General features: G+C 40.4%; 1 protein-coding gene and 1 long non-coding RNA gene across 21 annotated transcripts in view; one reads left to right on the top strand and one right to left on the bottom strand.

Annotated features, from left to right (window-relative positions):
- The window catches only part of LOC138738833 (uncharacterized), a 193,950-nt gene that overhangs the window by 110,838 nt on the left and 57,187 nt on the right, over positions 1-25,925 (bottom strand). For 8 of the 11 annotated variants that reach the window (XR_011341797.1, XR_011341801.1, XR_011341803.1 and 5 more), the window contains exons 1-2: positions 23,589-24,019; positions 19,721-19,830 (exon numbers count right to left, since the gene is read on the bottom strand). This is a non-coding gene — a long non-coding RNA (uncharacterized lncRNA). Of the gene's footprint in view, positions 1-19,720; positions 19,831-23,588; positions 24,020-25,925 lie in introns of those variants that run through there. The other 3 variants (XR_011341804.1, XR_011341805.1, XR_011341806.1) reach the window with 1 other exon arrangement.
- LOC138738824 (actin remodeling regulator NHS-like) overlaps positions 1-25,925 on the top strand; it is a 443,489-nt gene that overhangs the window by 376,699 nt on the left and 40,865 nt on the right. For all 10 annotated transcript variants that reach the window (XR_011341787.1, XR_011341788.1, XR_011341789.1 and 7 more), the window contains exons 4-5: positions 11,604-11,666; positions 20,245-20,440. Coding sequence is in view for 7 of the 10 variants with exons in the window: in XM_069889837.1 (XP_069745938.1) it covers positions 11,604-11,666; positions 20,245-20,440 (259 nt within the window). In the remaining 3 variants the exon portion in view is untranslated. The remainder of the gene's footprint in view (positions 1-11,603; positions 11,667-20,244; positions 20,441-25,925) is intronic.

Genomic DNA, 25,925 nt, shown 5'->3' with positions numbered 1-25,925 from the left:
CAATGAGCATGGTCTGGTTTCTACTCCTCTCCTATTTCCATGGTAACATGCATTTACTCTGCACTGCCTGCCATCACAATGCCACCATTTTTAGCACCTCCAAAGAAGCTTTCATATTCCAAAAAAGATCCACCTTTTCTAAATGGATTTCCTTTATTTTCACAGTCAGCATTGAATGATGTCTGTCTGCTACAGGTCAAGGATATGTACAATATCAGTCACATCTTCTGCCTTTTGGGGTTTTAAACTGAGGTACTTGGGCTATCTGAGTAGGTGTTGCACACTTAGTTTGCTTGAAGGCTATTTCTTTCTGCATTCTCTCATCATGGAATGTGCAGATGAAATCATCTGATGAAAGAGGAGAGGGAGTGCAGGGGGAGAGGGCAAGTGAAATGGAAGCAGGATCAGATCATTTCAGGGTGCTGATATAATAGGTTTTGGATCTATTATGGTTCATGTTTCTAATCAGGAGTGGTCAAAGCTAGTAATGGTGAGAGGAGGATAAGGGTTGGGTGGAGATTGCAGTGAGGAGAGCCAAAAATGTAGGTAGAAATTGGTGGAGGTGGAGTGATAAAGGGTGAAGCTCACTTGGTAAAATAGAACTGGTATAAAGATTGGTGAGTAGAGGCTAAGACTGGGTAAGAAGTTTTCTTGGAGATTGAGTGTCAGGCTGGAGACTGCATTTGAGGCCCTTGCAAGTATAGAGCCAAGGGAGCTGGAAATTAGAAACAGAAACTGTTTAAAATTCTCAGCAGTATCTGTGGAGGGAGAAGCCTCATATCAGAACAAGAGATGAAAAGAGTGAGGTGGACTTTTTTAGTTTTTGGCCTTGAAATTCTGGCAGCTATTGAAGGCAATGTGTAACTTTTGTTCTATTGACATGTTTCATTTAATACTACTCAAAACCTAATGTGAAAGTCCTATATCCACTTCCAGTGAACTGGGACAGATATACTGTTTCACCCATGCCCAGATTTTGTGTAATCGAGCTGCCAAGTGTCCAACCCAGCCCATTTTGGGAACGTCACCATTGACACATGCAATTGGTACCAGTTGCCCTCAATATTATGGAAATGAAGATCTGAGCTTGATTTGGTGTGAGCCTGGGTCCTCTGGTGCAAATCCTAAGCATTCCTTCCACATCACTTTGGGAGCAGACACAAAACCAAATTTTTGCCCTTTCTCCTCTCTCTGTTTTGCTTTCTCAGCAACATAATGCTTCTGGCAGGCATTGCATTTAGTACTATCACAAGACAACCATTCTTTACATGTTAGCATAGAGATTCTGTCAGGCAAAGAGAGAGAGAGATCAAATGTTTTTCTTTGCAAACTCATGTTTGCCATCATTAGTACATTTTAAAAGCATGACTTGATTCAACGTCCATTTTCTATAAGAGTGATAAATTCTGGCCCAGACAGCTTTTATTTGCACATAATATCTTGGTGTTAAACTGGAAATATTAATTATGATGGACAATGCATCATTCTCTACTTTGATCATAAGGTTGTAGCTTCTTATCAACTAAAAGTTGTGTAAAATATGACAGTGTTGTTACTCCATTCATCACCAATGAAGAGTGTCTGAGAAAATTACTGCAATCACGATCCATAAGTATTGGCTTCTTCACGGCTTTGTAAGTACTTTGGAGAAATTACATGATTTTTTGTTTTTCTGATGTCCATCTACCCAAAATATAAATAATTCAGAATCAATTTTAAATCCTAATCTGCAGAATAAGGGCATAACTGTTAAAGTTGACTGGAACTTTTACTTTTTTCCCTGCATATTTACAAGGCAGGGATTAGTGGTGATTTGCATTCATTAGTATCTTAGCTCAGTGAATCCGTGAACAGAATACAGAGGAGGTGACATGCAACAGCATTTAAGCATGAAACTCAAAGCAACCAGCAAATCATTTAAGAACTTTTATCAGCTCTGTGAGTTTGTTAATGTGCAGACACTTATTATTGTCCTGTGGGCTCACAAGACATTTTCTTGGCATGAAAGATGTCTGGCACATTTTTTGATTCTCTACACTAATTAACTGTTGTGTCTCAGGCAAATTGTAATAGCTATTAAAGTACTGAAATGAACACACTCACACACACTTGAGCAAAAAACATATTAATTACTCCAACATAAATATAATTGAATTTTATATGAACACTTGCAATTCTTTCATTATGGGAATGTTCTGAAAGGTTTTCTATTCAGACCTTTCGCTGACTTTGATATTGTTTTATAATTCAGAGTAAATTGTGTCCATTGGCCTGTGGGATTTTCTTTGATTCATGAATCTCCCATCACAAGGCTTTACGTGGTAATTTATTGTTTGAAAAATTGGTTTGGCATGTTGCCAGCTACCATAGCAATCTCTCCTCATTGAATTTCAGATATGTCCTTGGTAGCCATGGTAGTGTTTGTTTGCCTTCCAGACATTTCCACAAGATTTTGGTGTTTTAGTACCACCGGGTATTTGGGACCCTAGTGATCTGTGTATCAATGGAATGAAGAATGAGGGTAAAACAAGTCAGCATTTAAGTGCTCATTGTCTCTTAGAACATAGAACATTAAAGCACAGTACAGGACTTCAGTCCTCAATGTTGTGCTAAACCATATATACCTTTTTAAAAAGTACTAAACCCTCCCTACCTCATAAGCCTCTATCCATGTGCCTAAGTGTCTCTTAAATGCTAATGTTTCAGCCTCCTCCGCTGTCACTGACGAGGCATCCCAAGCCCCCACAGCAGTGTAAAAAAAAAATTGCCCCTGATGTCTCCCCTAAACTTCCCTCCATTCATTTTGAAAATATATCCTCTGGTGTTTGCTATTCCTGCCCTGGCTGTCCACCCTATCTATGCCTCTCATAATATTGTAGACCTCTATTAAGTCTCCTCTCATCCTTCTTCGCTCCAGAGAAAATTCCCAGCTCTGCTAACTGTGGTGCACTGAGGTAGCAGCAAACAAGCACAAACTCAGAAAAGACTGTACAACAGGCTTAATTCAAATTAAGTCTGAACACCAGTTCAAGCCTTGGTGGCTACCTGTGTGATTGGCTCAGGAGGGGCCGACTCAGGTTTATATTCAGGTCGGCTGATTGACAGTCGGCCAGGTGGAGTCAGCCCCTTAGGTGGTCTTCCTGCAGGTACAGAGATCGCCCCCTGCAGTAGGCTGGTGGTCGTATCACCACAGTCACTCCCTTAAAATTAAGTCCTGGGGAGGTGTATAAAACGGTGCTGGGTGGTATTTGCAGATTTAAACGGTCCAGTGGCCGTCCAAGTCTCTAGGACCGTCACAGGGTTGGCTCCTGGTCAAAGGTTGGCGAGGGGGTGGTTGCCTGAGAGTTGGCTGGGTTCAGCGTAGCCGCGGCGGACGTCGGTGTAGGCAGAGTGGTGTCTATCTGTATGTCTGTCCGTGAGGGGGGTTGGCCCAGTGGGTCTGGTCCGTTAGGAGTGGGGTCCTCTAGAGAGGCAGGAGGTCAGCCCCTGACTCTGGGGTGGGCCAAGGGTACCCCTGTTGGTGCCAGATCCTTGGTTGAGAAGGTGTCCTCACGACCATTGGGGTATCTGATGTAGGCTTAGTTCTGGTTGGCATGGAGGAGGAGCACCTGTTCAACCAGCGGGTCAGACTTGTGGGCTCACAGTGTTTACAAAGGAGCACCGGTCCTGGAGATTTGAGCCAAGTTGGGAGGGAGATCCCAGTCACCAGTTTCCTGGGGAACAAGAAAAGGCGCTCTTGAGGGGTCTGGTTAGCAGCTGTGCACAAGAGTGACCTTATGGCATGGAGTGCCTCAGGAAGAGCTGGTCAACAGACCAGCCTTTGGACCTCAGGGCCAGGACGACTGCCTTCCAGATCACCCTGTTTTCGCGCTCCACCTGCCCATTGCCCCTGGGTTTGTAGTTAGTTGTGCGACTAGCCTCAATGCCTTGCGTTAGCAGGTACTGGCGCAGCTCCTCACTCATGAAGCCAGACCCCCAATCACTGTGGATGAATGCCGGGTATCCAAACATGGTGAAGATCTGTGTCACTGCCCTGATAACGGTGGCTGTGGATGTGTCAGGGCAAGGGATGGTGAAGGGAAAATGGGAGTATTCGTCTATGACCACGAGGAAGTAGACGTTCTTGTTTGTGAAAGGCAAGGGGCTCTTGAGGTTGATGCTAAGCCATTCAAAGGGCCGAGTGACCTTGACGATGTGGGCCTGTAGCGGGCGGAAGAAGTGCGGTTTCCACTTGCACAGACCATGCATGACTCAGTCATAGTCTGGACTTCTTGATGATGAAGGGAAGGTTCTGAGACATATAGGCACATGACACCTGGGTGGCAGAGGGTGTTGTGCAGCACCTGTATTGGTCGGACTGCGGTCTAGCGCAGGTCTGGGACAGGGCATTGGGGGAGTCATTGAACTTCCCCGGTCTGTACTGGATGTTGTAGCTGAATGTGGCCAGCTCGAATCTCCAGCACAAGATCTTATTGTTCTTGATCTTGCCCTTATGGGTGGTGCTGAACATGAAAGCCACTGCGCATTGTTCAGTGAGAAGGATGAACCTCCTGCCTGCCAGGTAGTGGCACCAGTGGTGGGCTGCTTCCATGATCGCCTGGGCCTCTTCAATGGTGGAATGCCTGAGCTCTGAACCATGGAGGGTCCTGAGAAGAAGGGTCGGCCTCCTTGATTGAGGGTGGCCACGAGGGCAACATCAGAGGCATCACACTCCACCTGGAATGGGGTGTCCTCGTTCATGGCATGCATCGTGGCATTGGTGATGTCCTGTCTGATGTGAGCGAAAGCTGCTCGCGCCTCAGGGGAAGAGGAAAGGTGATGGCTTGGGCCAGTGGGCGGACCATGTCCAAAAAACAAGGGAAGCCACAGGGATTAATAGGAGAAAAGCTCAAGGCACCTGCGGAGGGCCTCTGGTGATGGCGGTCATTTGCATCTGCCAGGCAGGAGGTTGGGAGAGTCGGGCTTGAAGTCCTCTGCATGATGAGCTGCAGCCTTCAGGGAGTGGACTACCTCCATTGTCCTGGGAAGTGAGGCAATTTTTTTCCTCCAGCAGCTTCTGTCAGGTGCTCCTCGAATGTAGCCCTCGCATGCAGGCATCCCGGATCAGTGGCTCCACTTCCCCTTCAGTCACCCTGGTCTCAGTTCGGCACGGGCAGGCTAGCTCACAAAGGGCCCCCAGATAGGCATCTGTCATCTCACCTGGCTGCTGGACCCTGATACTGAGCAGGTACCAGGCATAGACCACGTTTGTTGGGGGCTTGTACATGCTCTGCAGGACAGCAATCGCAGGTTCATAGTCCTTGATGGCCTGGAAAGTGCATGTGCCCAGCTTGGTATGGAGCACCAAGAGCCATTTCTGGTTGGTGTTGATACCTCAACTTGTGTTAGGATGATCATCTCAATCGCTTGCTTACAGATCTCGAAATGTGCCTGGGTATTGGGGGTCGATCTCCAGGCTCTTGATCATCAGAAACTTCTCATTGGTCTCTCTTTAAAATTTTACTGGAATAAATTCTGGTCCGTTGAGGTAGCAGCAAGCAAGCACAAACTCAGAAACGACTGTACAACAGACTTTATTCTAGTAAAAGTCTGAACACCAGTTCATGCCTTGGTGGCTCCCCATGTAACTGGCTCATGAAGGGCTGGCTCAGGTTTATATTGACAGTTGGCCAGGTGGAGTCAGCCCTTTAGGTGGTCTTCCCACAGGTACAGAGATCACCCCATGCAGTAGGCTGATGGTCGTATCACCACATTAACCTTGCCTCAGAAGATTTATTTTCCAATCCAGGCAACATCCTATTAAATCTCCTCTGCACCCTCTTCATAGTTTCCACATCATTCCTATAATGAGGTGACCAGAACTGAATACAATACTCCAAGTGTGGTCTCACCAGAGATTTGTAGCATTGCAACATGACCTCTCGACTCTTGAACTCAATCCCCCTATTAATTAAGCCCAACATCCCATAGGCCTTTTTAGCTAACCTATCAACCTGCGCAGCAACCATTAACCTTGTACTCAGTCTTCTGGTTTGTCCTTCCAAATGCATCACCTCACACTTACCTGCATTGAACTCTATCTGCCACTTTTCCACCCAAGTCTGCATCCTGCCATCCTGTCTATATCCTTTTGTAACCTATGACAACCTTCAGCACCATCTACAATTCCTCCAACCTTCATATCATCCACAAACATTGTTCCACCTCTTCATCTAGGACATTTATAGAAATCACAAATATCAGGGGTCCCAAAACAGATCCATGCAAACTCCACTAGTCACTAATGTCCAGGCAGAATACTTTCCTTCCACTACTACTCTCAGCTTTCTACATGCAAGCCAACTTTTTTTTTATCCACACAGCCAAGGTTCATGGAACATGTCTCTATGGGAAACTTTGCCAAATGCTTTACTTCTGGGCAAATTTTACACTGATAAATGAACCATTAAAAGGGATTTTTTTTTTTAAAGAGCTCTTACAATGTGGCTTTTGCTATTGTAAAACTTGAACCGTGAATGTTGGTCATCACAAAGCATCTAATTTTAAGAAAGAAAAATCTGGCACCTTTAACATATGATTTTTAAAAGATACAAAAACCTATAATTTGACATATCTCTTTTTATGGACTTGCAGATGCAAATTCCATGAAAACAATGCAAAATGGTTCACCAGTTTTGTTGACTTATTTGTAAGCAGGAAGAATGTTATTTATAAGCAGCTTATTTTTGGTAGCGTAAACATTTCAATGCAAGGATTGGAATACAAAGTCACAATGAATTTGTTTGGTGACAACTTATTTTCAGAAATTAAATTTTGAGAAATTACAAAAACTTGTTTATGCCTTGAATTTTTGCAGAGGCAAAGCAAATAATGATTTAAAGGAATTTTGTTTCTATGGTTCCCTTATAAGATCATGCTAGTGTTGCATATAATCTGTACATCAGAATCTAGCTGTTATTCTTGATACATAACTGAAATCTAACCATATTAGCATGTCCTATTCTTTCAACTCCATTTCAATAGAAAGTAACATTCATGGCAAAATGAGACCAAATATTTTGAAGCTGTTTTGTGACTGTTGCTTCACATTATGAAAAGCATTTGGACTTTACTGACTGTGTAAATTTAGTTGCTGCCAACCAGGGTGCGAAAGAATTATTTCTATCCCTTTATTGCTACTGTAGGAGAAAGCAATGTGATTTGATTCCAAAACAACATGAATGAATAAAATGAAGTAACTTATCGGGAAGGGGTGAAACACAGGATTCTGTTGACACCATGGTTCAGTGGAAAAAAAACATAAATGCTGGAGAAACTCAGCAGGTCAAACATTGCCTTTACTACATAAAGGCACTTTTGACCTGCTGAGTTTCTCCAACATTTGTGTGTTTTTTTTAAAATTTATAGGAAATGTTTTTTAAAAATATACCTAATGATCCCTGGTCATTTTTTCTGCTCTTTAAATACTTGAGGTGTTGATAAGAACATGGATCTTGGAACTTTACTAACTTCATTGACATGGTAGCAGATTGAACAATACATAAGGCATTCAAAATGTATGATATTGACACTTCATTGAGGTTAAAACTACAAAATCAATGATAAATGAGGCAAAAAACATCACAAAATTAATCTAGGATAAATGGTTTTGCTCCTTTTTCATTGTTGGCAAACTTATGCAACATTGAGTTTTATTTTCTCAAAGAATTTAAGTGACCTCAAGATTGAGTGGCCTGTTTTATTTCCATCAGGTAACACAAGAATTTTGTGAATTTCCTGCTGACCCACAGTTAATTGAGACCTTTGAGTGGCACTATGAGGCCTCGTTTGCACATTTCCATCTGATGTCCAGCTCTAAAATGTCCAAACAGGGATGGGGAGTGGCATGTGCATGGGAACCAACTATTATTTACTAAAAATAGTTGACACTGGGTTTTGCGTGGGGATGTGGATCTTGGGGAGGAAAAAGGAGTAATTTGACATACTAGAAATAAAAGATTTCTTTGTGGTATACATGGGATACTCAAAATCCTAAAATTGGCTAGGTCCCATAATCTGGCTAGGGGTTTAAGTGTGAAACTCATGGTGCCCGTGACTATTAAGTCTGGAAGGAAAAAAATTTCTTGCTTTTATGTCAGAGATTATTAGCTCCCATTCAGGATGTCCCAAAGTACTTTAAAGACAATGAAATATTGTGATCTTTTTTAGTAAGTAAATAGAATATCTAATTTTGCATACTGCAAGAACAACTTGATGACTGTCATAGTTATACAGCCCAACCTACCCACACTGACCAAAATGTCCCATTCACACTAGTTCCACCTGTCTGTATTTGGTCCATATCCTACCCAAGTATCTATCCAATTTTTTTGTTAAACATTGCAATAGTACCTGCCTCAGCCATCTCCTCTGGCAGCCATTTCCATGCATCACCACCCTCTATGTAAAAAAGGTACCCCTTAGGTTTTTGTTAAATCTTCCCCTCCCCCCAAATCTAAAATATGGTTATCTATTTTCTCTGCTCTGGGCAAAAGATTATGCATTCACCCAATCTCTTCCTCTTCAAAGAATAAAGTCCCAGCTTGCTCACCCTCTCCTGATAGCCCAGGCCCCAAGTCCTGGCAACATCCTCGTCAATCTTCTCTGCACACACTCCAATTTGACTTCTTTCCTGCTGCACCATGACTAACACTGAACATAACACTCCAAATGGGTCCTTACCAGCTTCTATTTTGACTGTAACATGACCTCCCAACTTCTGTCCTGAATTCTCTGACTGATGAAGGCCATTGTGCTGAAACTCTTTTTGACCACCCAATCTATCAGTCTGTGATGCCACTTTCAAGATACTATTCATCTGTACTCCAAGATCCCTCTACTCAACAGCACTTCCCATTCTCTGTGTTGGTCCTACCCATGCTAGATCTCCCAAAATGCAATATTTCACATTCCTATGTATTACATTCCATCAACCATTTCTCTGCCCACCTGACCAACCAATCAAGATCCTGCTGAAACCTTTGGCAACTATCTTCATAATTTATAATACAAACCACTTTAATGTCATCCACATATTTGCTAATCATGCCATGTACATTTTAATTCAAATCATTGATATACATAGATGACAAACAGCAATAGGCCTAGCACCGAACCCTTTGGCACACTACTAGTCACAGGTCTCTAGTCTGAAAAACAACCTTTCACAATCACCCTCTGCTTTCTTTCCATGAAGCCAATTTTCTATCTAATCTGTTATCTCACCTGGTAAACCATGCAATCTAGCCTTCCAAAACAGATTATTTTTGAACCTTATCGAATATCTTGCTGAAATCCATATAAACAATGTGTACAACCCTGTCCTCATCAACCTTCTTGGTAATATCTTCAAAAAAACTCAAGATTTGTGAGATATGACTTCCCAGTTACGAAATTATGTCTACCTTCTCCATCAGAATACTTACCAACCACAGATGTGAGATTCACTGGCGTGTAGTTCCAAGGTTTTCCCTGCAGCCCTTTTTGAATAGACCCAATATTTTCCATGCTCCAGTCCTCCAACTTCAACTAGGGCACCTGTAACTTCTTCTATAGCTTCTCACATGGTCCTCAGTTATATCTGATCAGGCCCAGAAGATGTGTCTATTTTCATACAATCAGAACCTTCTGCACTTCTTCAACTGTAAAACTGACTGTCCTCAATACACTACCATTAACTGCCTCATTTCCCAGTCCTCATGTTTGTCTCCAGAGTAAAAACTGAGAAGTACTTATTTAGGCCCTTACCCATCTCCTGTATCTCCGCACAGAGTTGACCACATTGATTATCTGGTTACCCCTTTTCCCTTTATGTATTTATAAAATCTCTTAAAATTCTCCTTCATGTTATCTTTCAGAGCTAGTTCTTGTCCCCTTTAATTTTATTTTAGACATACTGCAAGGTAACAGGCCATTTCGCCACACAAGTCCATGGCGCCCAATTTACACCCCATTAACCTATTACCCTGGTTCATTTTTGAATGGTCAGAGGAAACCAGAGCCCCTGGATAAAACCACACAGACATGGGAAGAACATATAAACTTCTTACAGAGAGCATGGGATTTGAATCCCGGTCCAGTCCCAATTGCCGGTGCTGTAAAGGCGTTGCGCTAACCACTACGCCAACCTTGCCGCCCCTCCTAATGTCCTTTCTTAGTTTGCTCCTCAGTTCCCAAAACTCCTACAGGTATATATGATCTCAGCTACTTCTATTTGTCCCATCCTCCTTCATGCTCTTGACCAGAATCTGAATTTCTCTAGTTATCCAAGCTTCCCTCAGACCTTGAGGGATGCTAATGTAGAAATTGCAGGGGCTCTGTCAGAAATATTTAAAAAATGTCAACACACTTTTAAAAACATCTCATTTTCCTAACATTCCTATTCCTTCAAACAACCTGTTCCAATTAACTTAAACTAGTTCTTATCTTATACTTTCAAAGTTGGCCTTGCCCCAATTCCAAATTGTAACTCTTCATCCTGCTCTGTCTCTCTCCATAACTATCTTAAAATAAATAGAACAATGCAGGAACACTTCATCTACTTGTTCTTCCCAATTTCCCAAGACTAGATTAAGTGTTGCCCTATACATTGTAGGACCTTCTACATATTGAGAGAGGAAATTTTCCAAAACACAATGCTACCATGGGAATTCTACACCACTTCCCGAGAGAGCAAACAGGATTTTTGTTAAGATCTAGCTTTCTACAATTTTTAAAATGGGTTCTGCGTTGAACCTCTCTGGTCCACATTCTGTGCCTTGGCATATCCTGTGGTCAGGCATGTTTTGAATCTGTAGCAGAGCTATATTAATTAACCAACTAAAATCTGCACTAATCTGTAGCTAATTTTGTGTTCTAAGTATTTAATGTACCAGCACATCTTTTGTGATCACAGCCATATGTGCTTCCAATTTACTGCCACTTGGGTTATGGAGGGCTTTCAGAACATTTATGTAATCTAGGGAGTGTTTGTACTTAAAATGAACTGTTATCCTGCTCAGCAGAAGATGACCAGGGGCATCTTCTGAACTCCAGCATTGGTCGTATCCCTGAGGTTCCAGATGAGAGGATTTCAAACTGTATTTACTCTTCCTTGGTACTTCTACCTCACATTGGTCAAGTGTAAAGGAATGTGGAAAATTTTCATTGAGGTAAATGCATATGTGAAAATCCCTAGCTCAATTGTCAAACTGTTTTCCTTTCTCTCTCCAACATAATTCAATTTAATAATTTAACTAATGGAATACTCAGATTTATTGTTTAATGCACATTCGTGAAGCCATTAGTACTGTGTGATCTATAATTTACACTTTGTAAAACTGGATACTTTAATCATAAAACAAAAACAATTATTATTACAGCATATGCTCTGTAATATAACTTGTTGGAGTCATGAACATTTCAAAATGCTACATCAATGATGATATATCTATGTTTTATTTTAATGCATTTGTGATTTATTACATTACATCAGTTCATTCAGATTTTGTTTTTCATGCTTATTAACATATTTGTCTCTCTTTTAGTTTCAATGTTTCACTGTCATGTTTTTGTATTGTTTGTAGTTTCACAGCACTCGTTCATCCTCCCCCACTGAATGTTGCCAAATGACCCCATGGAGTAGAAAGGTACTGGACCACATCTCAAGTCTTACATTAGCTCTTTGATAGTTTGTGCTATAGATTAACTTAACCATGTTCCTTTCCAGCATCTTCTGAATTATAAGTAGGTTAATGTGTGTGTTTTTGTTGTTGTTGAGAACTATTATACATTCAGTTGCTGGTGTTATGACTATATTTAATTTTTTTTTCACTACTTGTATAATGAGATACAGTGATTTTTATTTACCTAACAAAGGAAGCCAGTTGGCCCATCAGGTCCATGCCAATTCTAAATAAGAATAATTCCATCAGTCCCCTCTCCCCCTCTTTATTTCCCTTAGTTGTTCTACAACTCTTTTTCGTATGCACATTGGCTCCCCTTTAACTCTTTTGCCACTTACTTTCACTAAAGGCTAAATTTCAGTTGCCAGATAACCAATGAGGACATCTTTGGGATGTGGAAGGATATCAGAGCACCGAGCAAAATCCCACATGGTCTTAAGAAGAACATGCAAACTTCATTCATATAGTCTGGAGTTCTGGATCAAACCCAGATCCCTGGAGCTGTGGAACAGCACCAATAACTGCAGCACTGGCATGCCCCATCCTTGTTGGGCTTGGTACATCCTATGATTATACAGATAAAAATATAAATATATTGATTATATTTCTTGCATGAGGTAGTGATCTTTGCAGGATGCAGTGTATGAGTTGTTGAGGAAGGCTATATGGATGGATGTTATAATGTACTAACTAGCTCTGAACATAGAGCATTATGGGAATAAACAAAAATTGCTAAGAAGGGACTGGTCAAGGGCATGATGACTTATTGTCAGAAATGCACTTGTTGAAAAGCTTTACCACGTCATTAAAACAATTCAACAAAGGAGGTTTTTTTCTTGCTTAAATCTAATGTGTAGCATTGGAATTGAAAGATTCAGAGACTTGTCTCATTTTAATTTATCACTTTGTTATTGTCTTCTTATTCAACTTTACATTGTCCCTCATGGCAACTGTAAAGGCTACATCACTATAAACAAATACTTTACCAGATCCTTAATGTCTAAGGACATTATACTACATTCTGTGACCATGTAATTATGGTTTATAGACTGCTTTATCCCACATGGTATAATAATGTATTGACAGCACAGACCATATTCCCTTATTGTTCCAATTGTTTCATCTCAGACCATATCATTCCACACACTGTAACAATGTAGTTATAGCTCAGATCACATTGTAACAATACAGGTGAGCCTTGTGTTACAGGTGCCCATATTGCAGTTCACCTCATTATCAAGAAATTTGAGATAAAGAAATAAAGTTTGTGTTGATTTATTGACTTTTTTCCTCATAAATTTCATGGGAGCAAATTTTGTTCTGTAGCTCAAATTTTTGGGTAGTACTTTGTGATTTTTGTAAGGGTGAATTTTCATAGCCCAAATGGCTGTAAAGGGTGGGGAGGGGGTGGGTGGGCTGAGCGACATCTATGGGTAAAGCTTAACCACAGTACTGTATTTGCATTTACAATTCTAGACTATTACCACCCATAAACTCAATAATTTATTTATCTCGGTTTTATTTACTTTTTTGTTGACTTATCTGATTCTTCATATTCCATGATGTCCAGGGCACCTTTTTCTCTTTCACCTAAAACCTTGCTCTCTCCTTGAATGTCTCCCACATGGATTTAAATTCACCTAGCTGTTTCCACATGCCTTTTGTTAAATCATATGTCACCTTAGTCAAGCTGGCTTTGCCCTAATTGAGATATTTTCTATGTCGTCTGTTATTTTCCATAACTATACTCAACCTGTCTGAAGTAATCACTGGCACGAAAATGATATAACCACTGCTATTATCCAAACAACTTCATATCTTAAAACTTAATGAATTCAGCACATGCTGTATAATCAAAACTTTCCTCAACATATTTTAAGAATACTATACCCTCTATGTTTTCAGCACTAATTCAATTCCATTTAATATTAGACTAGGTGTAATTCATTACTTAATGTCATAGAGAAATGCAATATTGTCACCATCATTGAGTCTACTTGCTGTGCTTTGTTGTTTGAATAAAGTGGAAAATGGAATTTAGTTGAGTGATGTGTGAGGAGGGGATGAGCAATAAGACAAGGAAATGTTTTAAGGTTCTCGAATCATTGAACAAATAGACTTTTCTTTCAAACTAAGATTTTAATGATAATGTTATTAAGTCATAATACCATCAAAATAAGTTATACAATGCAAAACAAAAAATGATGCCAGAAATCTTGTGTTCTTTAGAAGGTGCAGAACCTGATGCTCTCCAACTAATTGCTGGTACTGTAAAGTACCTTCTAACTTCTGACTTTTGTTTTCAGTGGCAATCAGAAAATAAACCATGACAGTACATCATTTTCTAATTATTGTACTTGCATAATCATAAGGCTAGCGATCCCTTTATGTACTATTTTGTGATGAGAGTGAAGAAATTAATGGAATGAAAGCAGCAAGATATAAGGTCACAGACGATCCATTGTAGGTACCTGTATTTAGCTTAATTTTCAACTGCCTTGCATATTTTGCAGGGTCCGTAGAGATTGGTTTATCTTGACGAAACAGACCCTCTTTGTATCACTGGAGAATGAAACATCTATGAAAGACGATAAACTTGTTGGAAAACCCAGTCTAGAGCTAATTACTCCCCATGGCGTCCTTAATATGCACCGTCAAAGAGTTGTACCAAAGAAGAAAATAGCAGCCTTCACAAAAACACTGGTCACTATAGTGATGAAGCTGCATTAAGCATGCATGAATCCAGGGCAGCTTTTCCGCTAGTCACAAGGGCAAACTCCTGACAGTGGAGGGAATTTGGGTAAACAGCATTTACAGTCCATTGTAGAACTATCCCTTGTGCTGTGAACAAGGGATTTCCAACATTTCTCTTCATATTAAAAATTAATGTTTTTTTTGAAATGGCTGCACACAAATGGAAATAAAAGATGTGAGGTCCGCTAAAGAGAAGCAGTTGGTGAGTCAGGATATGTCAGAGCAAAGATAACAAATGTGAGCTGAATGTTCATGGTGTACGTGGAGGCGTTATTGCCATGTAAATGTGCTTATTTGTCCTGTCCATTTTTTTGTTTTCTATTGAGTATTTCAAATACTGGTGTTTTATAAATTAATGTTTGAGATGATCTTTAATGCCCAGCATAGCCTCAGTAAATATTTACCAATCTGGTATATTCCTTTTTAAATTAATGATAGTTTGTTTTGACTTTAGTTTGATCAGATTTTTTAACAGGTATTTGCAACAATTGGAGAGTCAGTCATTTTCACAATTCATTTTAACATTATTTCAAAATCTTGAAGTTTGATATTTACGCATCTCCTTTCCAGAAATTGATGGGGTGTTAACATCATGAAATTTTAGTGAGAATTGGCAAGTGAACTATTCATAATGATACTGATTTCCATTTAAGTCATTTGGAATCTTTGTAAATGTACATGGACATTCATTTATATCTGAGTTGTCTAAGGATACTTTTCACTGTACTTTGGGTTTTGGTTGTCCTTATAATCAAACTGATGTTGCAAATATCCCAATTAAAAAGCACACAGTCATTCCCACCTAAGATGCAGAAGAAACTGAGAAAATAAAAAAATATAAATAATCTCAGCTTGAGCAGCAGAGAGTGACATTGATGCCTGTGATGTTCCCACGTAAATAACAGTGATAATTTCTTAGAGAATTTTGGACTAATTTGACAGATTCTATTTAATTTGAAGATGCATGGTCATAGTGAATTTAGGTAGTGTTACAAGCCCAGAGGACCCCAAAACCCAGCAGCAATAGATATTCACCAAGACAAATGGTTACTTAAACAAAAGTTGCTTTTAATTATCTTTAAACATGAATCAAATTTTAACTTATCACTATTGACTTACTTAACCTAACTTAACCTCTTTCTAATTCTAAGCACACATGTATGTAATGTGTTTTTAAGTTCAGAAACATTCTTTGGTTCACAGTCCAATCTCACTTCTCATTCCCCCAAGTTCACTGGTTTCAGGCAATTCTTATACTGTGCACAGAATTTAACATTTATAAAGTTCACTAGGCTTTGGTGCTTGAAAAGTAAATGGTTACCACTCAGGAAGGTTCTTGTTCATTTTCAAAGAGAGATTTGTTGTTCCAGGACATTCACAACTGATTCCTTTTTAATCAGCCACTCCAGTGTCTTGCTGATGAAACTTGCCCCCTTTCAGGGTTTTCCAGATGATAACCTCTTTCTTTCAGGTCACCACAGAGTGCCTCTTTGTTACTCTTATTCCAAGTGAAACATTAGACAGCCAGTCCTCTTTCTTGCATGAACCAAAAAGGCTTTGACCAAGCTGTCTTCCAAATGGGACTTTCCACAAGCTTACACAGTATTAGTGATCTCTCTCTCTCTCTCTCTCTCTCTCTCTCTCTCTCTCTCTCTCCCTCCCTCTCTCACTCTCTCTCTCTCACTGAGAGAAAGCCTGTTTGACTCTCTCTGCTTGCAAAACCACATGACCCTCTTAGAACAACAGTTCTCTTCCAGGCAATCTGCTGCTCCAACAAGATCTTTTATCTATTGCCTTTTGTAAACAATAATCCATTAGTGAAGTCTCTTGAGCACTCTTCAAAGCTCTTGCAAAAAGCTGTGGAGCATATATGTCTAGCATGGGGCAGAGCTCCAGTATTTTAAATAAGATCTGTTTTAAAATGTTTGTATGTAACCTACTCTAATAAACCTTTCCCAATTTATCTTCCAAAAACATATCTATATATTCTGTCACAGTTGGCCCCACATTTATTTACATCAGTGATTGTCAATTTTCCCAAGGGATGTCAAAATTAGAATTAAATCTGTGTTTCAGTAATTCACTAATTTTAGAGAAAATAAATCATTTAGTTTCACAAAAATTAGTGAATTGTAAATCAATGGAATTTGACAACTTCACTTTCTCCATCATCAGCTTCACCCCTATTCTATTCCCTTGATGATTTTACAGCCATTTGCCTGTAATACAATCTATAAATGTGCTTTTTGGAGTTAAACAAGAAGGTTTATAGACGATAGGGTCAAGAGCAATATTCAAACATGCTCAAGAAACCCAACAAATCACCTACAGGCACCTGCCTGTTTTTGCTTGTCTGAGAAAGGACCCAGGCCCAAATGTTGGTTACCTTTTACTTCCTTTGGATGCTGCATAACCTGCTGAGTTTCTCCAGAACGTTTGTGTTTTGCACTTTAAATTTGCTAAAAGCACCACCAATGTTGGCTGTATAACAGATACTGAATCAGAATGCAGGATGGAGATTGAGAATCTAGTTCAGGGGTGTCAAACTCAAATTCATGGAGGGCCAAAATTAAAAACTTGGACTAAGTCGAGGGCCGAACTAAATATTTATTGAAATTTTTCAACAACATCTGCATGTTTTCTCTTCTTTCAACATATGTAATGTTAAACTTTAGGATATAAGTTTAGGAGGATAATGTTACAGGTCAGGAGTAGGTAGCTCAAGTTCACCCTTTGCTTGACCTGAGGGAAACATATTTGGTCCCTGTGGAGATGTAGTCAGCATTCACAGGCTGTGTCCATTTTGGCCTGCATCAGGATTCAGCATTTCCTGCTCAATCCTCAGGCTCTAGGCCTCTATTCACCCTCGACCCACCATCCCTCTACCTGACCAGTCCTTTACCCAACCTCTACTCACCCTTCACACCACTCACTCTGCCTCTACCCACCCCATCCTATACACACCCCTCTACTGCCTCTCCCCTCAACCTGTTCCTCTCTCTACCCATCTCTCACCCTCTAATCACCCCTCCCCTACTCGCCCTGCCCCTCCCCTTTTACTTCTTCCCTATCCACCCCTCCTTCTACTCATCCCTTCCTCTAACTGCCCCTCGCACCACCATAACTTCCCCTGCCCATTACTCCTCACCTACACCCTCTGCCCACTCCTGCTTACCCACCCACTCAGGCCCAGCGCGCTGCCGATCAGCCTTTGCGGACAGCCACCATCTCTCTCTTCACATGCAGGGCCGAACCAGCCGTCCCTGGGGTCCGCACGGGTGCAAGCGCTGAAGGCCGTGGCGACTGGGAGAAGTGCGCTCGCGCTGTGGAAGGGCCGTCCGGTGCCAGTCACGCAGGGCTCGCGCTGCCCGGGGGCCGTGCGCAGCCTGCCATGCCCGTCGCGCCGACAGGAAATCACAGGCGCTCACCCATCCGCCGCACCGCTCGACAGGTGGGAGAAGTGACTGGTTGTGCGGGGAGCCTTCCAACTGGCTTGCCGACTGATGACATTGACAGACTTCTCGTGTTACAATTTCTCGTGTTACAATGGGGAAGGATGTGCAATGAAGGGGGAGGATGGTGGGGGTGACATTACCAAAAAACAGCATCGGCTCTCGCTGCAGGGCGGGCCACCTCTAATACATTTTTGAACTGATCTTGCGGGCCAAATATAATTATATCGCGGGCCAAATTTGGCCCGCGGGCCAGAGTTTGACATGTGTGATCTAGTTGTATGGTGCCAGAACACCAATCTTGCTCTCAACACTGGTAAGACCAAGGAGCTTATTGTGGACTCGAGAAAGTGAAGGCCAAGACGCCATGTACCTGTCTTCTTTAGCAGGTGTTCAAGAAAGTTAATTACTTTAGGTTATTGATTACTCATCCACACATGAGTGCAATTCTCCTAGGGCTAGGACATTGAGATAACCGTGAAAAAAGCATACCAACATCTCAACTTTATAAGGAGTCTGAGGAGATTCAGCATGTTGTTGAAGTTAAAGAAGCCAAGTTCAGCCCCTCTATTTTCAAGAACAGTTTTTTTTTGGTCAACAGCTAACAGGCTCTTGAATTTTCCTGTACGACCCAAACCAGAGCATTATTCCTGGATCAAGGATCTGCCTGCACTATTATTACATTTTTTGCACTAACTACAACTGTGAATCTTGTGTGGTAATTTAATCTGTACATTGCTTATTCATGTATTTTTTGTACCTGTGCTACTGCTGCAAGCATTTGTACTTTGTGTGCATGTGTATGGCAATAAACTCTCATCTCATCTTATCTTATCTCTGTTGTGCATAGATAGATAAAGAAAGTGTATTTAGACATTTTTCAGAATTTTAGGATGCCCCACAGGTTTTTATTGACAATTACCTTTCTTTGAAACTTTGTCCGCAAAATAAGGTGAAAATGAAATGAAAACCATCCAACCAGGAAAACTTTAAATAAAAAGAAATTTGCTCACCAATGTATGACATTTTGTTTATTTTGTTAAATTGCAGCTGCAATTTTTCCAACTTATTTTATAATGTATATACAACAAATTTGTTTATTTCCGACCAAGTAAAGAATATCATTTTAAGAAGTTAATTTTTTTTAAATCTAAAATAATTTTATCACATAAATTCAGTACTTTACAATAATTTTTTATAACTTTAAATAAGTGCTCTATGTTTAAAGTAAAATGGTATTTATCATAAGATGGTGATTGGTCTTGCATTAATATGACTGACTAACTTAATACAGATTTATTGTGTGTGTGTGTGTGTGTGTGTGTGTGTGTGTGTGTGTGTGTGTGTGTGTGTGTGCATATGCATGTTACATTTAGATTTTCATGCTTCACAAAATCTTGAAGAAGCACTGTTTCATGAAAAAATAGTAAATCCTTTGTTTGACCCTCATATATCTTCCCAATATGGAAGGAGGCCACTTGGCCCATCAAATATGCCAGCTGTCAAAGCAATCCCATCAACTTCATTCTTCCACTTAATTTCCCTATCATCCTTTCTCTCTCCTATATCCATCAACCAACCCTCTTTATGCACCTGACACCCATCTGCACGCTGGGTAATTTACAATATTCAATTATCCTGCCACCCAGCTTGTCTTTGAGAAACTACAACATGGGGCATCTCACATGGTCAGAGGGAGAACATGTAAAATGTCAGGACAGAACCTGGTTTTCTGGAGCAATGCAGCAGCAGTCAATGTTGCACTGATGTGTGACTTGAAAGAGAGCAGAGCAAATGGATTGAATGACTTACCCCAAATGATATGTGCAAAGTCAGGACAGCCAGGAAGAACTATGTTGATCCCCTGGTATTTGACAACTCAAGATTAGCTGGGTTTGATCACATTACAGCTGGATCTTGTTCTGTAGTATAAAGGGAGAGAAAAAAAATTATGCAGGATTTCCACTTTTGATTGTTATCTAATGATGCCCACAATACATTTGAATGCTTGCCTTATGTTTGGACAACCTGTTTAGTACTTAAAACTTAATCTTTTAGCCATCCTTAAAGAATGGGCAATTGGATGAACTGCTGGACTGTGATAAGCATTTGTAATACTACATTGTTACCTTCAGGAGGCAAAGGGAGAAAATGACAGGGAACATCATTTTCTCAACAATTAAATGTTAATACATTTAATGTGTCATATCAATTGTTTGTAAAAAAAAAACTGCCAAAAATCATTTCAAGGTTCTACTTAAATGAGTTGTATCATGAATTGTTCTTGCTGTTTTACATAATATGCAATCTTATCGAACTGTTATACTCTTTTACAGTCTATTCCACTAACAGATGATGACAGTGACATGATCGCTTTAGGTCAGAGACCGAAAAATCCTATACCGAACATCCCTACAACACTAGACAGGCAAACAAATTGGAGCAAAGATCTACCTCTTCCTACTCCAGAGCAGAAGATGCGTCAGCAGGCCCAGGCTGTATCTTCCTCTGTTATTCCCATCAATGTGACTGGTACAGTTCCAAGTCTTCATATTTGTTAAGAAGAGTAAAACTAGTGCAAAATGATGTCACTTCCGTGGTAGAACTGTATCCGGGATATATCTTGGTCATACATTGTTGATTGTCAGTGCTAGCGGGGAATCTGGGTGATTACAGGAAGTTTTGGTGGAACCTCGCTATAGCTCCGATCAGTTTCTAACTTCATGCATACTCTTGTCTGCTTCAATGCAGACATAATCTTCAGCAAATAAAGTTTTTTTTAAACCTGGCTTTTCTTCTCAAAACCAAAGAATAAAAGCAGCATTTGACAGGTTTACATGATAACCCATGACTTCATTCAATGAAAGCAAACTCTTAACAAAACGTACATTTATGTGATAGCTTAAAATCTAATTTTCAGCATTGAAACTTTTTACGGTAAAACCCGTTATTCAGAATTCAACCAGCAAAAAAATTGCGGTAAACAATACATAATTTAAAATTGTGTGTCTCACCTTTAATTTGTCAATCACGCAACATGCAATCTCAAGCAACCAGAAATTTCACTTATCTAGCATCTACCAATCCCCATAGGTACCAGATACCAGGGTTTTACTATATTTTGTACTGTTTCTGTCTGGAATTTAAATTATGGATTATTTTCCTTTTTAAACAGTGATTTGCAGAATTTATTTGTGTATTATTTTAACAGATTATTAATGTATTTAGCATGAAAGGGTCAATGTCTCTTTTAGTAGTGGATGAGAATTTGCATTCAATATTATATAGAGTTCATTATTTGTTTTCCAGGATTGTATCCGGAAGATTGTGTAAATTTGAGGCATTGTCAATGAATAATGAAAAGTGGCACATTTTTTAATGATTAAAATTGAATCCTAATGATAGGAATCTGACAGTGAAAGCATTATTAAGATTCTTTCTTCTTTGGCTTGGCTTCGCGGACGAAGATTTATGGAGGGGGTAAAAAGTCCACGTCAGCTGCAGGCTCGTTTGTGGCTGACCAGTCCGATGCGGGACAGGCAGACACGATTGCAGCGGTTGCAAGGGAAAATTGGTTGGTTGGGGTTGGGTGTTGGGTTTTTCCTCCTTTGCCTTTTGTCAGTGAGGTGGGCTCTGCGGTCTTCTTCAAAGGAGGCTGCTGCCCGCCAAACTGTGAGGCGCCAAGATGCACGGTTTGAGGCGTTATCAGCCCACTGGCGGTGGTCAATGTGGCAGGCACCAAGAGATTTCTTTAGGCAGTCCTTGTACCTTTTCTTTGGTGCACCTCTGTCACGGTGGCCAGTGGAGAGCTCGCCATATAACACGATCTTGGGAAGGCGATGGTCCTCCATTCTGGAGACGTGACCCATCCAGCGCAGCTGGATCTTCAGCAGCGTGGACTCGATGCTGTCGACCTCTGCCATCTCGAGTACCTCGACGTTAGGGGTGTGAGCGCTCCAATGGATGTTGAGGATGGAGCGGAGACAACGCTGGTGGAAGCGTTCTAGGAGCCGTAGGTGGTGCCGGTAGAGGACCCATGATTCGGAGCCGAACAGGAGTGTGGGTATGACAACGGCTCTGTATACGCTTATCTTTGTGAGGTTTTTCAGTTGGTTGTTTTTCCAGACTCTTTTGTGTAGTCTTCCAAAGGCGCTATTTGCCTTGGCGAGTCTGTTGTCTATCTCATTGTCGATCCTTGCATCTGATGAAATGGTGCAGCCGAGATAGGTAAACTGGTTGACCGTTTTGAGTTTTGTGTGCCCGATGGAGATGTGGGGGGGCTGGTAGTCATGGTGGGGAGCTGGCTGATGGAGGACCTCAGTTTTCTTCAGGCTGACTTCCAGGCCAAACATTTTGGCAGTTTCCGCAAAGCAGGACGTCAAGCGCTGAAGAGCTGGTTATAGTATTACCAGTTTATGTCATTAGATTTGAGTTCCATAGAATATTTTTAATATTTTTTTCAGAAACACATTGAGTAGGTAAATCAAAGGGGAGCCCACCTATTGATTTTTTAAATATTCTGTTCTAATGAAAACATTATCAATGGCTCTAATAGTAGTTGTCATTAATAGTCAATGTATTTGTCTTCACTAATTGAGAAAATTAGTGATACTGGTTGGGTTCTATGATACTGGCTAAGAGAATGATAAAAGCCCCAAATTGTAGCAAACTCTTGATTTCAATCCACTAACTTTAACAGCAAGAGAGGGTTGGGTGAGCATTGGAACATGATAGATTATGATATCCCTATTATTGTTTGCTGTTTAATGATGAGGTTTATAAAACAAAATGTTATTTGATGGAGGTACCAGAAAGTAAGTAATGCATGTTGAAATATTCCAGTAAATATTGAACTGGTTCCAAAAGAGATGGAGGAAATTGAATGCTAAAAAGAAAATATGAAGTAAGACCATAAGACAGAGGAGCAGAAATAGGCTATTCAGCCCATCAAATTTTCCCGTCATTCAATCATGAGCTGATCCATTTTCCCACTCAGCCCCACTGCCCAGCTTTCTCTCCATAACATTTGATCCCCTGGTTAATCAAGAGCCTATTAATCTCTGTTTTAAAAACACCCAATAACCTGGCCTCAACAACCTCCTGTAGCAACACATTCCACAGATTTACCACCCTCTGTTTGAAAAAATTCCAGCCATCTGTTTGAAGCTGAATGCCTTCAATCCCGAAGTTGTGCCCTCTTGCCACAGATTCTCCCACCATGGGAAACCTTTCTACATCTATTCTGTCCATGTCTTTCAACATTCAAAATATTCCAATGAGGTCCCCACTCATTCTCCTAAATTCCGAGTACTGGCCAAGAGAGCCGTCAAATGCTCTTCATATGATAACCCCCTTTCATTCCTGGAATCATCCATGTGAAATTCCTCTGAACCCGCAACAACATCAGCACATCCTTTCTTGAATAAGGTGCCCAAAACTGCTCACAATACTCTAAGTGAGGTCTCACCATTGCCTTATAAAGCCTCAACATTACGTCTCTTCTTCCCCTTCATCACTTACCACATTTTTGCAGGAATCAGTCTCTGAGGTTCCCTGAACCGTTCTTCACTCTCCAACTCAACAGAATTGTAATCAAAATTTTATGGAGTTTAAAAATACGTAATGTTTGTTACAAATTTTCATTCCACACCGTCAGAAGGAAAATAACAGCAATACTCACCAGCTGGTCATCAATCTCTTTAACCTCTTGGACTTCCCTTTTACTGTATTAAACTCTCTCCATGCTTTCCCTAATTTTCTGTTGCTTAATTTTCTCATCTTGTTCTAATTTTCCCTCAGTCCTTTGTTGATTTAAATTTTCAGTTTTTTTCTCATTCTTACACCGATTTAAACTCTTTCCTCTTCTGTTTTCTTCTATCTGCTTTCTTTTTGACTGATTTAGTTTCAAAATTTAATGATCAAATTGCATTTGATCCTTGGAGGTTTGGATTAGATTGCACTCTTAATTCTGGAGACTGATGGTGTTGGGCCTTCGAGTTCCTGATTTATTAGAAACTGACAGAAAGCAGCAAAGAATATGGTGCTCCTACTGTCAGAAGTGATGGTGAACTTGAACCAAAGGTGCTCCTTCCTCCTTGACTGGAGTTTTCATCACCTGAACCTCAGCAAGTGTTGATATTCTTTCCTCTGGGTTACCATGGTTTTCATTGTGAGGTCACATGACTTCACCTCCAGGATAACAATAGGACGAGCTGAATTCATCCCTCAGGCTCAGTGCCCATATAAAATTTCAGGCTGGGAGGAAGTAAACACTATTTCAAGATACTTTGAGTGTGTATAAGAGTGATCTGGTACTCAATTTGTTTGACTTCTCTTGAATGTGCAACTTGTGGTCCTCCACTGAACAAGAATCTGTCCCATAGAACACTGCCCTTTGGCCCACATGGTAGGTGGCAAATTATTTTTCCATCTAGTCCAAATGATCTGTACGCAGATCATAGCCTTCCATATCCCTTCCTTCTATGTACCCATCCAAATTTCTTTTAAATGTTGTAATCAAACTCATATTCACCATTTCCACTGATAGCATATTCCACACTCTCACCACCCTGATTGAAGAAATTCCCTTTAAGCATTTCACCTTTCATCCTAAATTTGTTTAGTTCTTGTCTCACTCAACCTCAGTGGAAAAAAAAACTGTTGTATACCTCTGTCAAATCTCCCCTTATTCTCAGATGCTTTAGGGAATAAAGACTTAACCAAATCAGTCTTTCCCCCTCAAATTCTGACAGCAGCATTGTAAAATTCTCTTCACTCTTTCAGTCTTATTAATATACTTCCTGTAGGTGACATAAACTGCAAACAACACTCCAGATTTTGCCTACCAATATCATATACAATTTCAACAAAACATCCTAACTCCTGTACATTGATTTAACAATATGCCCAGAGCTCTCTTTACAACCCTATTTACCTGTGGCGCTACTTCAATGAAATTACGGATCTATAATCCTAGATCCTGCCTAAAGTGCAACAATTCACACTTCCATGTGCCATTTTGCAGCCCATTTTCTCATCTGGTCTAGATCCTGCTGCAAGCTTTGAAAGCCTTCCTTGGCGTTCACTACACCCCCAATCTTAGTGTCACCTGCAAATTTGATGATCCAAGTTATCACATTATCATCCAGTTTTTGATGTAGATGACAAACGACATTGGACCCAGAATCATTCCCTGAGGCATGCCACTAGTCATTATCCAGACTGAAAGGCAATCATCTGTTACCACTTTCTGGGTTCTCCTGCAAAGGCAACATCATCACATCTCAGACCACACAGTCCTTGTCTCCTTCCCCACAAGTCTAAGTAAATATAAGAAGGACTATTTTTTGAAAGATGCTATGAGAGTTTGGTGACTCTTTCCTAGCTTTTGAATTACATACAAAAGAAAGCTTTTCACTGAATCTTGGTACACATAGTAATAATAATAAATCTAATAAATAAATCAGAATTCTGACTTATGTTGGAGTCACACTACTGATAACTGATGAAACATGGACCTAACTTTATTTAACTCCTCATTGAAAAGAAATAATTCAAGCACCCACATCTTGCAGAGTAGTCTTTCTGTCAAGGCAGGAACTGAATCAGAGAGTCCTACACTTGACAACCCTCCCTCTGAGGGACCCTTTGCAATTCCTGGTTCTTGTTCTGTTCTACAGTTTCATAAAATCCTGTTTCCAAGACCCATCTCCCTCATTCCTTCCAATTCATCCAATAAGACAATACCACATGGATAGTCCTGTCCAGCATTGTCTCATGTTTGTCCTGTGGCAGCTGAACTATTAATCAGCATAGAATCATCTCCATTTTCCCATTCACCAATTTAGTAATTTTTTTTAGTAACTTCCAGGAATCGATTATCGCTAACATTCCATACAAAGACTTCATTGTCCAAGCGATCAGACCTCATCACTGGAGTATTTATCTGTCTTAACCTCGACTTCTATCTTTATTTACCGCTCTAATGGTCAGCGCTTCTATATGTCATTAAAGTCTT

This window comes from Narcine bancroftii, chromosome 7, assembly GCF_036971445.1.
Source record: "Narcine bancroftii isolate sNarBan1 chromosome 7, sNarBan1.hap1, whole genome shotgun sequence".
NCBI classification, from domain to species: Eukaryota; Metazoa; Chordata; class Chondrichthyes; order Torpediniformes; family Narcinidae; genus Narcine; species Narcine bancroftii.
The sequence above is the reverse complement of the archived record's forward strand: the minus strand, read 5'-3'. Positions and strand labels throughout refer to the sequence as shown.